Raw genomic sequence first — 17,290 nt, 5'->3', positions numbered from 1 at the left:
AATTGTCAATCTCGCTAGCGGCTGAAAGTTGACTAGGTATTGCATCACCTTTTGATTAGTCCTATCGCATCATTGAATGTTTATTTATACTGCGACAGAATAGAACTGAAACTAGGATATGTTTTCACCTACTGCAGTCTCATCCTGTGAGTATAATAGCATACGTGTAGCATTGTTTATTTTTCTAGACAGTTGGCACTAGTTCAAAAGTAACCAGCATACTTCTGTCTGAACATACGCTGTGTGTATTGGTGTTTTGTTACACTTAGTGTTGGGAACCGAGTTGTTTGTCGCCTATCTATGTGTACTATACCGACTATAAGGTGTGCTATAACTTGATCTTGAACTCGGTCATATAGTCCTGATAGCAAATACTTGATCAGTCTGTGTGACCAGACAGATCGCTGAATTCCTATTTAATCGGTCACTTGAACAGAAAGCTAGAATTTGTAAGGAAATAACTGGTGAGAGAAATAATTATATAAGATACAAAGAGATGACATCCAATATATAGTCTAAGTTATCTTGTAACAAAGTCTAATGAGAGCTTCACACCTCAGGGAATGGTACGAATTTCTCATTCTCTTTATTCTCTTCCTGTATTTTATAGATATTCCTTGTTCTCTTATTAATTGATCAGAAGCTGTGTTACTGATAATTTTTATCTGCTATTGTTTTTTGAATACTGACCGGCAGAAATGCTTTTATCAAATCATTATTACTATTATTAGTGTTATTATTAGTGTTATTATTATTATTTACTGTTATCATTCTAATGATAATTGTTAATGCTATGAAACCTAGATCAAATGCTTGTCCTTTACCGATACTTGATGGGTAGAAGGAAAAAGAACATTATATCCTACTACCGTGAGCGTTTCGTTTTGTGAATTGTAGCTGAAACCTAAAATCTGGCACTCTTATCTATGGGTCAAAGCGTTGGGTTAGTTAAACTCGATCTTTAACAGCAAACGAGGTTCTTTGGCTAAATTCTGTTTAGCTAGTACTCACATGAATATATGGTAGAAAATAAATTTATACTATACGTTTATGTGAAGGTGCCTGACCTGATGACTTCGTTGTGAGTTCCCGAGGGTGCTCTACGCAGCATATCTCTTAAAGAGTCCATAGACTGTGATCTTACTAGAATGTCGCTCAAGGAGCAGCCAACTATCTGTCCCAACAGTCCAACAAGCATAACAGGTGGAGACAACTATCCGATGAGATCTCATGCAGAACTAAGGTAAGGAAAGTGGAGGTATGTAGGGTGTATACATTTTACATTCATAAATCAATAATTGTGAGTTGTGGAGCTAAGGCTAGGATGTTTCTAAATACCTATTATAGCTTAGATGATTTGGTTGGTAATTTTGCGATTTCATACCAAACAATAGAAAAATCCCATTATGGTCAAACATCGACATATGAAGTAAATCTCTTGCAATATTTGCTTCGTATGTCAGGACAGTTGTATTTTGCAGCAAGTATTCTCACAAAAATACAATGCATTTCGTTCTATTCGCTCCTCAGTTGGAAAACATAGCGGAAAGCACTACTCCAGATAATTCATTACAAGTAGTATTAACATGAATAGATTATATAAAATTATGTCAGAACTAAATTAATAAAGTAATAATAAAGAAGAGGTTTTCATTGCTATTTTATCTGACAGAAACGAGTAACGAACGTGTCGACATTCCTAGGTTCAGCGGTAGAGTCATAGTAATATGTAACTTCTTTTAGCTGATATTATATAAAGTTTAACTTAACTTAATTTTTTTTACTATTTTCAAGTTTTATTCCTAGTATCTTTTCACTCTTGCTCATCAAATGTAAAGGTTTAAGAAATCTCTGACATTTGGTGTTGGAAATGTCTTTACAGGTCCAAAGGAAAATTTGGTCAGATTGTACCTTATATGTCAAACTGTTCACATATAGAGGTGATGATAGTTTAAGGTAAACTGTGGTAAAAGGGTGAGACACAAGGGCTACCCTTGCAATGACAGCTGCCAGTGATCCACTTGTACTCGCTGACCAAGGACCTACAGCAGATAGTGTTTTGTTTTTAGTAACCAAACCTTTCTCATTGCATTGTTATAGCGCAAGACATGTTTCGTTTTGCGACTAATTAATTTTTAAAGTGGAAAGCGTATGCTGAATTGGTTATTGCTAATGGCTATCTTGTAACAATATATACTTATTATATCCCAAAATAGACAAATATTCCGTTATAAATTGCTGCTGTGACAACATGCAGCACTAACCTTATTTGCAAGATGACTGCACAAAATTCAATTCCAAATAGATTCATGTAAATATGCTTAAAAGCTGGTTCACCCTATATCGCCGCATCTCGGCATTGTGCTATAATACTTTGGTGGTCGTCGATGATTAACGATGTTCACACTATCACAAACCCATTCGCGTTTGCATCAACAAATACTCTGTGACGTAGTGTTCTAATTTTTTAAAAACATTTTTGCAAAGAAACCTCTTAGTTTTCATGTGCTCAAATCAGATACTAGTGTCGCAGCAACTATCATAAATGAAAATAAATAAATCACGCTCTCCGCGAAATCCGGCGAAATATCAGAAAAGTTTGACAGCTGCAAACGTTCCCGACATATCTGTGTTGCTTCGGAGTATCGTCAATGAGATCGGCCTCCAGTTCACATAGTCGACGATGAATGACGAAAGGAAAACGCCGATATAGTGTGAACCATCCTTAATAAATGTATCGAAAGAAACTATTTTCAAAAAATAATTTGACAGATATGGCCTGCAAATAATTTGGTTTTGCTTTCTGCTTTTGTCACGCTACCAAATTTTTAAGGCAGTCCATGGTCTGCCAATGCTATTGCTAATATTTAGTACTGTAATACTTAATATCCATCTGTTCCTAGCCTCCATTTAAAAATGGCCACCAGTGACAAAAATTGTACTGAGATCTTGGTGCCTCTAGCTAGATTTTTTAATATCTAGAGCTCATATTTGCTTGGGCTAGGGGGAAGGGATGAAGTCAAAATAAATTTGAACAAATAAAAAGTGACCTATTAGCTTACAAGCCTCTGAGATTGACAGCTCGATTAAAAAAAAGCATTGTTGGATCAGCTATGTAGTTGTTTGTCCATCAATATACCCTAGGACACTTATGTATTCGCTTCATCTAACTTTCGCGTTTTCGCGGAGTCATCCTCTCACGAAAATTTCATGAGCGAAACTAAACTATCGTGACGAACGAGCGAAAATGCGAAATTAAATAGCTTTGTTCATTGATATCCACAATAAAATCATCATATAGAGGGACCTAGACGTCATTGATAGTCCAAGAAACAAATGGCAGCAAGCGATCAAATTAAATTATCGATCTCGGCCACACATTTCTACTTACGGTTTACAAATACAAACCGGTCCCAAATTGACAATTTTTTGTTACTAGCGAACTGGACCTGAGGAATCTAATCTGTTTGCTCCACTGCATTTATTTTCACATCACTATATTTTCGCACTCATCAGAGCCGCGAAATTAAGTTGCAGCGGAATTTTACTCTGTGCTACTCACGAAACTAAATACTAGCGAAATAAAAGTGTCCTCTAGTGTATCTGAAAGTTTTCAACAAGAATTTTGTTGACTGCAAGATTTTCTTGCAGCATTTTTTGTACAAGTTGTTTAAATACTCCCCGTTTACCAAGTTTAACTATGAATACAGAAAAGTGACGAAATTATTTTCTTCTTACTGCTTACATTTGTTTGCTAATTTCAAAACAATTATTAGTTTGTGATTAATTTGTGGCGCACAATATACAAATATGACCATGGCACAGTTTTCATCTTTTTAAAATAAACTTTTTGAGCGAAAGAGCAACTTTTTTTCAAGTGTTAGATCAGTTGTCTCCTCATTCTCTCTAAGGACTTTCATCTGACACCCACTGTCTCTCTATATCAGACAAAGTTTATAGCTGGCTTTTAAAAACGAGCCGTTTTTGTTTTCTGTATATTATGTTTGGCTTGGAAGTATTCAAAGTATCTATTGGTTACAATATGTGTAACCAGCATTCTGTTTGAAAACTGGCTTGACATGTGCACCGCTCTGTATCTGTCCTAGTATTTGCCATCTGCAGTCCAATTGCCTTAGCTTGTGTCGTCTCACCTGCCATGAAGTGTCAATCAATAAAGATGAATATGCTTGGCTGAATAATGTAATATTCAAATTTAAATAATGGTCAGTGGTCAAAGCACTGACATATGAAATAGCTCAGTGATTGTCTTCTCCTTTTTCAATTGACTCGCTAATGTGACTGGAGCGTTGGGTACTACAATACATGAACATGTAGGAGGTTAACATTTGTGTTCAAATAATCACTACATGGCATAGATGAAATGAAAATAGTACAAAGAAAGAAGTTGTCTTCATCAATATTTTAGGTTTAATTATCAGCTCAATTTTTAGCACGCAAGCTAACCTTGACTTGCGGTCACGTTTATGTACAAATTTTCAACATACGATGTGGAGTGTAAACAAAGGTTGACTCTAACTTCCAGAATTTCCAACTCGCTCATCATGAAGTTTCTTGAAGCATGTCAATTTTGAGAATGCCTCGCGTTCAGGGCATATCAACTATAGATTTTGATGACAAACCATTCCTGTGTCCATTTTTATTGAATTCATTCATTTCTTTGGTGGAAAAGTAAAGTGACTCACAGCGCATCTGTTCAGGCCATTTGTTCACAAGCCGCCTTGTTTCTGTATGTTCTACTACCCATTCTGTTTCCTATATGTTTTAGAAAGGAGTACAAGAGAAAAACTAACTGCAAATGCCGACGCTCACACGCAGGTGAGTTTTTGTATGTTTACGAGAATCTAAAATGTTTACTTGTGGCTGCCTGCAGTGGACTCTACCATACAACAATAATTCGTTCTGATGTCGATATTGTAAGGCAAAAGTGTCATATGGAGGACATAGGAACCTATAGTAGCTATCTAATGCAAAGACCCCCTGATGAAAACAATATTTCGTATACATTAAAAATACATGTATACATTTTGTATATATTAAAAATTAGTTCTAAAATAGCATAGTTACCTTGGTAACTATAGTTATCTATTTAGTAGTTATGATCTGCAATAAAATGTAAAATTACCATGTATACTACTGTATGGAGTTCTTACCTTGAGACAGGCGTAGTAGCTAACGGCGTGGGAGAGGTTTGACAGTAATGCTTTCGGTACACTAGACTTTTGTGATGTTACGTAATATGATAACCTTTGAATTTAATTTGAATGAATTTAGCTTACTAAACATACACACTTCAAGCTAAGCTATGATCTTTTACTAAACTTCACTTTAGTTTTGTCATAGTTTTAATTTTTTATTACATGTCTGTTTGCGGCTTGGAGCTTTTTGCTTCGCTTTCACTAACTTTTAGCTAATCGTATTAATGCCTTTTTGCAAGTTAATTCAACAAGAATGACCTAGCAATGTGGTTCAAATTCGAATTTTGTTGATGCTATTTTTTGCGAATGAATTTTGTAGGGAAAATGCCGTAACGAGAGGTCAAAAAAACTTTGTATTCCACTTAGCAAGGCAAAAACCCTTTAGCAGTGACGGTGTAACCTGGGAGTCCACTGTATTTGATTTAGCTGGTGAGAAGCAGCGCAGCATATTCATGTTTGTCATGTCAGCCTTTCAGGTTCATGACTCCGGTACCTTGATAAGACTCTGTTTAGCTTTCATAAATATTAAAAATCTATGATTAGCTGCGTGAGATGTGAGATCAAATGATCCAATAGGAAGCAAGATACAGTCTTGTCAATTGACAACGCCTACTAGCAGTCTCTTGTGTTCATCCCTTAAGAAATAATGGCATTCAATATCTGTACTAAATATCCGGCATTTAATAATACCTGTGTTTTGTATTGGTCATGTTACTTCCGATCAAGCTGCCTGGCTTGAACCCGATGTCTCCCTTGACTGTATTAAAATGCTTTGCTTACAAAAGCGTTAACTCTTTCACTACCACATTAAATTCTGACCGAACAATTGCTCTGCCCAAATTAATTTAAACGGATTTTCGAAAAACCGATATACCGCTAGTATTTAAGCAATATCTCAATAATAAAAACTGATATCGTCTTACTGTAAAATGCATCTTATTCAGAAAAGAATTCTCTACAAGATATGTATAAAGTTGTTTAGTAAACCTCACTCTCGCAATTATTTTTTGGGTTGAATGAACGCGGTGTGTTTCTTATATCTATGACGATAACGATCTGGTTTTGCTGTTTTGAAAAATAATTAAAATTGGAATTGTTGAACCAAATTTTTTTTATTGGTTGCACGTGATTAGCAACAAGATTGCTTCATTGGAGACAAATTTTGATTAGTATAGCTAATGTGTAGGCTTCGTAACGAAAAGAAAAGTGAAACTCTATTGATAAGCCGATACATCAGCTTACGGTCTGTACTTATATTACTGTGCAAGCCGATACATCGGCTTGCGGTAACGAAAGTGTTAATGGCTATCTTTTGCAGAATAACCAGAATAATAAGGCAAGTTTCCACATATTCTTAATTTGCTAGTACGATGTTACAGATGAAGCCCATTGGTCAAAACTATTACAAACGTGTCAAGTATCCAAGCAACCTTCCCCATCTGTGATGGCCTCTCCACCACTCAGTCCAATAACAGCCATCAGCCAGTCGCTCTCTAGGTTCTTCAGACGATTCAATACTTCTAAAAAAACAGCCACGAAAGATAACACAGAGGAGTCTAACCGACTAGGCAGCATTTCCTCTGAAGACAGCGGGCTGTGCTCCAGTTCTCCTATTCTACAGTCGTTTTCTGAGGCCAGTCAAGTCTATTGTGAAGGTGCTGCCAAAAATGATAAATTGGATGTAAAACCAGTCGTGGTGCTGCCTGTACATGAATTTCAAAAACCATCCTCATCAACATTACTAGCTAGGCGCCTGCATAACAGAGTTCAAAAACCTGCAACTTTTGTCTTATCTGAGAATTCTACCAAAGTATCAAATACTCCTGGGTTGGTTAATCTCAAGCTAAGTCAAGGGAATATACGGGTGCCAGGTCAGCAGTCCCCTAGCAACTGTCACTCGCCTCTAGCTATAGCTGCTAGCTGTCCTCTGCAGAAAAATGAGACTTTGACTGCCAGAGATATGATGGCGAGGACCTGGCCACCACTTCGGCACCATCTGACGTATGGTTAGTAACATACCATCTTACATATAGTTAGTAACACACCATCTTACATATGGTTAATAACATACCATCTTACATATGGTTAGTAACATACCATCTTACATATGGTTAGTAACAAACCATCTTACATATGGTTAGTAACACACCATCTTACATATGGTTAGTAACACACCATCTTACATATGGTTAGTAACACACCATCTTACATATGGTTAGTAACACACCATCTTACATATGGTTAGTAACACACCATCTTACATATGGTTAGTAACACACCATCTTACATATGGTTAGTAACATACCATCTTACATATGGTTAGTAACATACCATCTTACATATGGTTAGTAACACACCATCTTACATATGGTTAGTAACACACCATCTTACATATGGTTAGTAACACACCATCTTACATATGGTTAGTAACATACCATCTTACATATGGTTAGTAACATACCATCTTACATATGGTTAGTAACACACCATCTTACGTATGGTTAGTAACACACCATTTTACATATGGTTAGTAACACACCATCTTACATATGGTTAGTAACACACCATCTTACATATGGTTAGTAACATACCATCTTACATATGGTTAGTAACACACCACCTTACATATGGTTAGTGACATACCATCTTACATATGGTTAGTAACACACCACCTTACATATGGTTAGTGACATACCATCTTACATATGGTTAGTAACACACCATCTTACATATGGTTAGTAACTTACTATCTTACATATGGTTAGTAACACAGCTTGTTGTATACCTATAGTTGATAAACAGCTTTCTTTGGCAGATGCCTAAAATTTCTTTCTGAGGAGTTGTGTGCTTTCTATCATCGCTTCGTTCCCTATGATAGTTGCATAATCCACATTTGTTCTCAATATTTTAGATGATGATGACAGGGTAGATGTATACACGGAAGGAAAAATTTACATGTGAGTTGGTCAAACCTGGCAATGTTCAAAGTACATTTTAACATTAGTTAGTAACATGTTTAAAGTATGTTTGTATGTATACATCTGTTCCAGAGCATATGCACCTGTACATCTGTACTAGTATATATGTACCTGTCCATCTGTAGCAGTATTTTTGTAGACATACATCTGTAGCAATATATCTGTACAAGAACATCTGCACCAGTACATCGGTGGCTTTCGCGCCTTAATGTGAGGTCACAGATCTTATGTCAAGCAAGTTGGATCAGCTTCTAATGTTTTAATAGAATGTTTTGACCTGTGACCTGTCTGGACCCTTGACCTGGTCTGACTTGTGACCTAGTTGGTCCTGTGACCTAGTTTGTCCTGTGACCTAGTTTGACACTAGACCCTGTGTGACATGTGACCTGGTTTTGACCTGTTACTTGATTTGACCTGTTATGTGATTTGACCTGTGACTTGGTTTGACCTATGTAGTCTTTTATTTATACGACATTGGAATGCTCATCTTCGGAAATTATTTTAAAGTTGCAACCTCCTGGATGTGTTAAATAAATCATAAACAGTAAGATCATCCCAATCTTTATAATCAATACTGTCTTATAAAAACAAAATACAATTTCTCCACTTTAGCTCGATGCTGTTAAACAAATCTCTTTTTAATCCGAAAAAGCTAAAACTAGCTTTCTGTAATACAGTCAAACCTCTATCTACAATTTCCTTGACACAATAGTTGTTAACACATGATATGAATTTTGAGCAAATACTTGATTCCTGCTCAAAAGTAATATGCTGCATACAACATTTGAATGTTCTTATATAGCATCGCAATGTCATCAGTAAAACCCTCGAGACTTTTACAAACAAATGTAATATAAAAGTAATAAAAAATTATGAGTTATTAACATAAGTTATTCTAAACTAAAGTTATGCAGTTACTATACCATCAACTTTTCCCTCTCATTCACATTCATGTGTCTCCCAGGTAAAAAACGAGAAAATCTTTTAACTTATTTACGAATTTAATTTTATATCTTTATAATACATTTGTTTTATTGTTAATTGTGGTTGTCTGCGGTATTTGTTAAAATAGAAACAACACGAAGCCCTTTCTTTAACAGATTGCTTCTTTATAAATATAGTTCTTATCTCACGTTGCATTTGTTTCAATGTCATTTCCAATTATCTACAGTGATTATTAGGGTGTTGTCTTAAGGTTCCTGAGTGGTGAAGCGACTTAAAAGAAACAGTGTGTTGTTTTAGGAATATTCTATCTACTAAATGCGTACGGGCAGTTTTAACTTATGAAATTTCTCAAAACTAATTAATTATTTTTCTCTAATATAATTTAAAAACTGCTAAAGCAGGAGTGCTTTGTAAAAACTTACGCCAAAAGTGTGTGAGGGATTCAATTCACTATTAGCTGTACTTTAAACGCATACCATGACCTGTCTCTATTCAGCACTGCTTTCTTTTTGCACAATTTATTAATTTGCTATTTTTATCACTAATAGGGATAAAAATAGCAAATTATCATTACTTAAAGAACATACAAACAAGCAGTTTATATGTTCTTAAAGTAAAGATATTCATGAAAATTTTACATGTTCTTCAAATATAAACAATTCTGACAAAATATATATTTATTGTTGATTAATCCGAGGATTCATATGAAGAACTTGTATACTGTGTTGTTCCAGTATTTCTCATACCAGAAAGTCTTCAGTGAATAAATAAGGTGTATATTTGCATAGATGATTGCTGGCGGTAGTTAACATTCAATGTATTGTTTAGTAGTCTCCTGTCTTTGACGAGGCGTTATAGGGCGGACAATGCCTTTTTATAAAATATTAGTTACTTATTTACAGAAATGCTCTTTAATATTCAATACATGTTCACTATAACTGAGGCTATCTTGTTGTATGACAGGCTTATGTTTAATAGTCATAACTTAGTGCAATGTTGCTTGCCAGGGCCAGGCATACACAGTGCTGGACAAAAGTTTGGACTCATCACGCATTATTGACAATTTGCAAATGTGTTAGAGGTTATTTGTTTTAATTTTCTTCAAACCATGGCAAATTATATATCAAACTGTTCAGAAACATGCTGGCTATACAATGAAATAGGTTTCAATTTTATTATAAACATATCAAAGGTGATCAGGAAGGATTTCTGCAATCATATATGTCATCAATGAAAATCGTCTATTCTGACTTTAGTTTTGCAACATTAATTTTGATCAAAAACTTGGTATGTTACCAAGATATGATTAAAAATTAACTCTTTTATAGGTTGGTGGCCCTGAAAAGAGCCTTTGGGGTTGTTCTGAATGAGTTTAGTATTTAATAGCACCGCCTTTGGCTTCGATAACCATTTGATACCGTTTTGGCATGTTTTTAATAAGTTTGTCCAATTCTTCTACAGTGATGACATGGTTCCAGGCTCTCACTATCTTTTCTATCAGCTCACTTTTACTTGAAGGCTTGCATTTGCTGATAATTGTCCCAATCCTCTGCCATAGATTTTCTAGGGAGTTGAAATCTGGACTTTGTGCAGGCCAGTTGATGAAACACACTCCGTTGTTTTCCATCCATTCTTTGACTTATTTTGCTCGGTGTAAGGGCGCATTGTCATCTTGGAACCACCACAAATCTCCTTCAGTAAAGATGTCTCAAGCACATGTTAGCATCTTCAAACACTGAAATGTATTTTGCTCCATTCATCATACCATCACAGACTTTCAATTGTCATACTCCTGATGCACTCATACTTCCCTAAACCATCGCTGAAATTGGGCGCTCGACTTTTGGGAGGATACATTCTGGTTGGTACTCCTCTCCTGGTCTTCGACGCACAAGGTCGTTACTTGCATGGTTCTGTGTAGTGAAAGTTGATTCATCAAAAAACAAAACTCTCTTCCACTGAGCATGTGTTCAGAACAAGTGCAACTTAGCCCACTCCAAACTCTTTATTGATGGTTTTGTGTCAGCAGAGGTTTTCTCTTTGCTTTGCATTCCCTAAGACCACTGGCCAAAAGTCTCTTTCTGACTGTTCTAGTGGCAACATTACCACTTGTTCTCTCCTTCCAGCTCTTAGTCAATTCTTGGCTGGTTTTACGACGATCAGCAAAAGACAGCCTGACAAGTGCTCTGTCATAGCGCTCAGATGATTTTCGAGGTCTTCCTGATCTGGAACGTGCTTTAGGGTTTTTAGTCTCATTCCAGCACTTCACAGTCTTTTTAGCAGAGATCTTTTTTGTGTGCAAAGTGCAGAATAACTCCTTGTTTAGCTTCAGAAAGCATGGCGGGCCTGATGTGTACATGTAGTGTATAAAGTAACAGAAAATTAGTGTATGTGAAGTCCACTGTTTGATGCAACTTTTATATGCTATGGATGGCTTTGTATGTTGAACATTCTTTGTTAAAATGCCAAACATTCCTCAAATTCAATAAACAATAAAAAGAAAAATCTCATCACGATTGGATTTCGGTTTCATGGGGTGTTTAATAAAGCCAATTTTTGCGAGAAATTGGATAAAATAGTCATTTAATTTTTTAATACTTTAATCATATTATGTAATATGTACATTATTATTTAATATTCATTGTGTAATCAGCAAGAGTTCAGCATCATTTTGAACCAAAAATGACCTTGATAGGATAAAAATTGATCTGTATATGACAATTTGAACTAATGCACGTTAGGCGCTTGAGAAATTTAAGAATGAGTCCTAACTTTTGTCCAGCACTGTGCTATCTGATAGTGTTATCAGTATACAAAGTTAATTTAACTTTCTAAATTAAATACAAAGCATTGAAAGCATGTCAACTTTACAAAAGTTCTGACTCACTTGAATTTTGGCAAATTTGCCTCCATTTGATTGTCCCTCTTTATTGCGCATATGAGCTATTGTGTCTGGCACCCTGTATGATGTCTTACACCAAATAACAGTGGCTTGTTGCCGAGTTGTTTATTCTATGTGTGCTTGAGGTACTGATTACTTGGATGACTTTTTACATAAAGTTTCAAGAAGCTTTATTTTTCTGTCAGGAATGAGGCAAGGAATGTGGAGGAGTTCAGGATAGCCCCTGAAGATACGCTTCAGGAAGAACTTGTGGGGCACTGGAAAGGGGGAGGAGTGTATCGGGGTAAATGGCATGGAGACGTTATGATACAGGTTGGTTTAGGTTAGGGCATGACCATGACATAGCCTTAGGGCTGATAAAACCACCAAGTTTTCTTTACAGTCAAGTATAGATGTGTATCCATCTATATTAGCAAGTTAGTTTTAACTTAGTCCCACAGTTGATCAAACATACACCATCTCAAATACGAGTGCTAACAAAAGCAAACAAGCGATTTTGTATTTGAAAGTAATGCATTTTGTCATAACTGAGGCTGTCTCGTTGTATGACAGGCTTATGTACAATGGCTAGAACTTACTGCAATGCTGCTTGCCAGGACTAGGCTTACTATCTGATAGTGTTATCAGTATATGAAGTAAATTTAACCAAAACATCTTTCACTGGTTGAGCCCTACTCATGTTAGTCACTGTCAACAGACTCCACCTGACTCAGTTACAATGTACCTTTCTGTATTTCAATCAAAACAAAAAAGTTTTTTTAAATTGTGAACTACAATCTGAATGCCTGACATGTACCCCTTCCATGGTGCCCACTATGTACACAGAACCCAAAGACACCCCTGGTAAATGATACCATATTTGCTAGTTTGCCAGAAGCTATTACGATTGTGTCTTCCAAGGCAGTGTTATATATATTTTTGTACAGATAATAACTTGCTTGTCAGTCTTGCCAGGAAGTCTTTACTGTGATGAAAAAGGTCACACGGCAGTGTTCTAGTTTGCTACTGATGCAATACTTATTAAAACAACTAGCCTCAGAGAGAGTTGAGTGCAGTCCTCAACCTTGTTAAGGTTAGAATATGTAGATAACACAAGTGTCCTTGACATGTGACCAAGTTTTGCATCTCCCTTGTAGACTTATGAAGTAGGAGGCCAAATTAGCAAAGAATTCTGGGAGGAAGTGAAGAAAATGAGTAGAATACGACATGAAAACATTGCTTTATTTATGGGCGCCTGCACTTCCCCCGGCAATCTTGCACTAGTCACTGGGTGAGTAACAACATTGATGTGAGAAATAGATAATTATTGTTATCTGGCTATTGGTGCATGGAGGGTTTATTATTTAATCTGTGGGAACACAGTCTATTAAAGCCGTAACTATTCTCGCTAATGCCCTCTTCTCGCAGCCCTTTTCGCGTTGGCTCTTTCCGTAGGCCTCTTCCATAGCCTTCTTTCTGTAGCTCACTTCCTTACACTTGCTAGCCTCTTGTTAGTAATAATTTTTTCAACTGAATTGTTATTATCCTCTCTTGTAATGAATAGGGTTTGGAGTTTTGTGCTTCTTTTTGCCTTCCTTCACTATACAATGTGTTGAAATCAGTTAACATATACTTTTCACTGCAGAGTATGTATGGGAAATACCCTCTACAAAAAGCTGCACATTAGCAGAGAGAAAACAACTCTTGCGGTGAAGATTAGCATATCCTATCAAATATTACAAGCCCTTGCCTACCTTCATGCTAAAAGAATAGTCTACAGAATCCTGTCTACAAGGAATGTTTTTGTGGAGAAGCAGAAGGTGATCTTGTCAGTTATCAACTTTGCTTCTCTGCAGAAAGGTGAGGAACAACGTACAGATAGTATGTCTTGTTTTACAACTCACCATAAACCTCTCTCAAAATGTAATGAAAAGTACTCAATCACATCTGACATCTGAATGAGAAGTTGTAACAACTCTATGATCTTATCTTGCGTCACTTTAGCTCAGGAGTGTGGAGGGGACATGCTGAGAGAACAACTCCCCTACATAGCGCCTGAAATTGTAGAGACCTTAGATATGACTTCTGATGGAGACTGTTCCTTTCCGGGTAGCCCTCAAGCAGATATCTATGCATTTGGGTACGTATTGCTTTTTTATGATTTGTCAAGGTTAAAGAGGAGCTGCCTCTTGTTTCAGACTCAAAACTTCAGTGATCCAAGGCTGAAAATGATTTTTTCAAGACTGACATGATTCTTCACAGTGGGTTTAAGCACAATAGTCGCCACTGACCGATAGCTTTTCTTGCTCATCACAAGTATTCTATTTTTACCTACTAGCAAGTTTCAGTGACTGATGTGGTGAGCGAAAGCCATCTCTGAGTTCACACTAAATAAAATCACTGTGATTGGCTAATTTATTTCATGCTCTCAGCTATTCTACCAATCATATTTTCATGTGTTTATAGATTTTTGTAGACCTGAATTCATGTCACCAACTAAAATTTAAGGTTTTATATTTTTATAAATTTGACAATAAAATCGACAATAAATTAAATAATTAAATTGAAATTAAATTAAATATAAATAATTAAAATAAATAAAATCGACTCATTTCTATTGTGATATGCAATGTCAATGGTCTTACAAAGTCTCTTCAACCTGTACCAGCATGTCAATTATATTTTGCTGTATAATTTTCGTTACTAATTTGAGTCGCTGTCTACGATATTCCGTAATCTTGAAATAAGCGCTTTGCCAAAAAATAGATTTCAAAAATAATTTGGTGAATTCGCGATGGTCTTTGTTGGCTGAAATGCTTCCAAAATGACGTGATGTTCTTCTACCTTTTGGTCATATTTTGAGGTGGGTGCTGCAGGCTAATTGGCATTGTTGATTAGTTGAAGGAACAGTTTAAGATTGGTTTCCATTCATGGTACCACTTGTCACCTTTTTTGGAGTTGAGCTCCAACCAGTTGTTAACAGGTCTGGCTACTAGGCTACGCCCTCACTCCTTTTAGGTTTTATCTTCTTGCTGGTTGCTATAATTCATGATGGATTTGTTCGTTTGCATAACAGAGCTAGCTGTCTTTCATTTTGCCCTAATTTTACGGAAAGTTATATCCGTTTATCACCCCTACCCTGATTATAGAATTCTACTACACGAGCTCATCTCTAGTAAAAGACCATTCAGGAACATTCCAGCGAGAGCCCTGGCTGCTCAAGTGTGTCAAGGTCGACGCCCGGCAACTGATGTCCTTGTGTGTCCTCAACCTCTAAAGGTCAGCGTGTTAACATGGCTATAACACATTTCTATTTATCTTAGGGTGTTGATGACCTGCATAACATGTCAAAGTATTGTGTCAAGATATGGACAGTCAGACATGTTGAGGCTTGTCAAACCGGTTTTCTATATGAACTATGTTGCTTTTCCATCTTAGTGTTTCTTGATATGGCATCTATATGAGCCTTTTAAGCAAGTCACTTGCTGACCTATTGTTATATGACCCCATGCAGGCTCTCATGAAAAGTTGTTGGACGGGAGTGCCTGCGAGACGCCCCTACACTCATGACATTTTAAAAACTCTTCAAAAAAAGGAGGTGAGTTAGTAGTCATTACTAAACTACATTTTTTCCAGCGGTGAAAAGTCCATGAAGTTGGCCTGTTTTATTAATTCCTTTTAATATTAGTCTTTAAATGACTAGCCTCTCGGTAATTGAACAGACACCTTTTGTAACCAAACAAACTTACCGTAAAACCTCTAATTGGCTATTATCAATGTAAATGATTCATTATTAATACGATTAGTCAAATAAAGGTGGCGGTCAATTAGAGGTTTTACGGTAGGTTTATATGGAGCTCCTGCACTAGATTGTCCCGAACTTGAAAAATTAATGCTGTTCGAGCTGTTTCGTATTCTATCGTTATGCGATTCTGTTGAATGCATTCTAAATCATGATTAGATATTGCTAATTATACTTGTCCAATCCTTCGTTTTTTCGTGACGTCATTTTATCGTGGTCAGCCATCTTTATAGACAATTTTTTGGTTAGAAACACAAAGCTTTTGCAATGATAATTTGAAAACAATGTTTTTGTTTGCAATTTTTTATTATAGTACCAAACCAACACTTAAAAGTACTAATAAATGAAAGAAAAACGATCATTTTCTACAAAAATGGCGGCTTTTTCGTGAACAAGCGCATGTGCAAACGACTTGATGACGTCAAAAAAAACGATGGATTGAATGTAAATTTTTTAAGCTTTTCTTCATTAAATAAAGCGTGGTCGAAGTCAGTCAGTCTCAGGCTTTTTTGTGCATCAATCACTGTTGTTGCTTCTCTCGGCAATAGCTTTTGTTGTCAGAAATCTTAATTCAGTTGCTGTGTAGCCACCCTGAAACGTACACACGCGTTCATCCTACAAACAAGCATAACGATCTTACTGCTGGTTGTGTTCTTATCGTCACACCAGCGATATGAACAACTAGCCAACTGCCCAGCATTGCATGGTTAATAGAATAATTACCTAATGAATTTGAGTAACTTACCTGGAAAGCTAAATCTTTCCAAAAATCTTTACTAAAAAAATACCCGCGTTTTGGGCCAGCGATATTAGTAAAGTTAGTAAAAGTATTAGTAAAGGTATCGATATTAAGTATCAATATTGATATCGGTATCGATATATACCAATTGATATTAGTAAAGGTCCAAACGCACAAGGCGATTTTATCGCGTGCGTCATGAGCGTGGAGATATCGCTGGTGTGCGCCTAAGCACATTTGAGCAATTTACCAGCAAACGATAACGTGGGCATGTTCACAAACTGCTAATAAAATTCTGTGTCACTAGTTTTTTCAGAGCTGTTAATAATTTTGAGTAAGCCATTATGGTGCCGTCTAGGCAACGACGTAAACAACTTCCGCTTTTGTTATTAGGCCTATCTCACTTTCATTACAAAAGGACATAGGAAAAGACGGTTTTTGTATTTTCAACAATGATATGTTACAATTTTTATATATAGTTTACTTTATAGTAATTTTTTATACTTAATATACTAAATATGTGTGTATTTACCATTCTCAAGATGGTCAACCTGCGCAACGATTGACTCCGAAAGTTGGTTTTCAACTGTTTTTTTGTCACTTTTGTGTGTTGTACAGGACTGGGAATGCTTTTTTTAAATTTATGAGCAGTTCATTGTTTGTTCTGATGATGTTTCAATTGTAACAAAATAGTAAAATTTTACTGCTGTACGTTGGTGAACATCGATA

General features: G+C 36.2%; 1 protein-coding gene across 1 annotated transcript in view; it reads left to right on the top strand.

Moving 5' to 3' along the window:
• LOC137393098 (kinase suppressor of Ras 1-like) overlaps positions 1 to 17,290 on the top strand; it is a 43,866-nt gene that overhangs the window by 23,377 nt on the left and 3,199 nt on the right. Inside the window, exons 2-11 of the mRNA XM_068079510.1 lie at positions 1,059 to 1,243; positions 4,787 to 4,836; positions 6,596 to 7,222; positions 8,128 to 8,173; positions 12,227 to 12,353; positions 13,178 to 13,311; positions 13,666 to 13,880; positions 14,025 to 14,160; positions 15,170 to 15,299; positions 15,535 to 15,618. Of these exons, the coding sequence (XP_067935611.1) occupies positions 1,149 to 1,243; positions 4,787 to 4,836; positions 6,596 to 7,222; positions 8,128 to 8,173; positions 12,227 to 12,353; positions 13,178 to 13,311; positions 13,666 to 13,880; positions 14,025 to 14,160; positions 15,170 to 15,299; positions 15,535 to 15,618 (1,644 nt within the window). The 5' untranslated portion in view covers positions 1,059 to 1,148. The remainder of the gene's footprint in view (positions 1 to 1,058; positions 1,244 to 4,786; positions 4,837 to 6,595; positions 7,223 to 8,127; positions 8,174 to 12,226; positions 12,354 to 13,177; positions 13,312 to 13,665; positions 13,881 to 14,024; positions 14,161 to 15,169; positions 15,300 to 15,534; positions 15,619 to 17,290) is intronic.

This window comes from Watersipora subatra, chromosome 4 (assembly GCF_963576615.1).
Source record: "Watersipora subatra chromosome 4, tzWatSuba1.1, whole genome shotgun sequence".
Lineage (NCBI taxonomy): Eukaryota > Metazoa > Bryozoa > Gymnolaemata > Cheilostomatida > Watersiporidae > Watersipora > Watersipora subatra.
The sequence above is the reverse complement of the archived record's forward strand: the minus strand, read 5'-3'. Positions and strand labels throughout refer to the sequence as shown.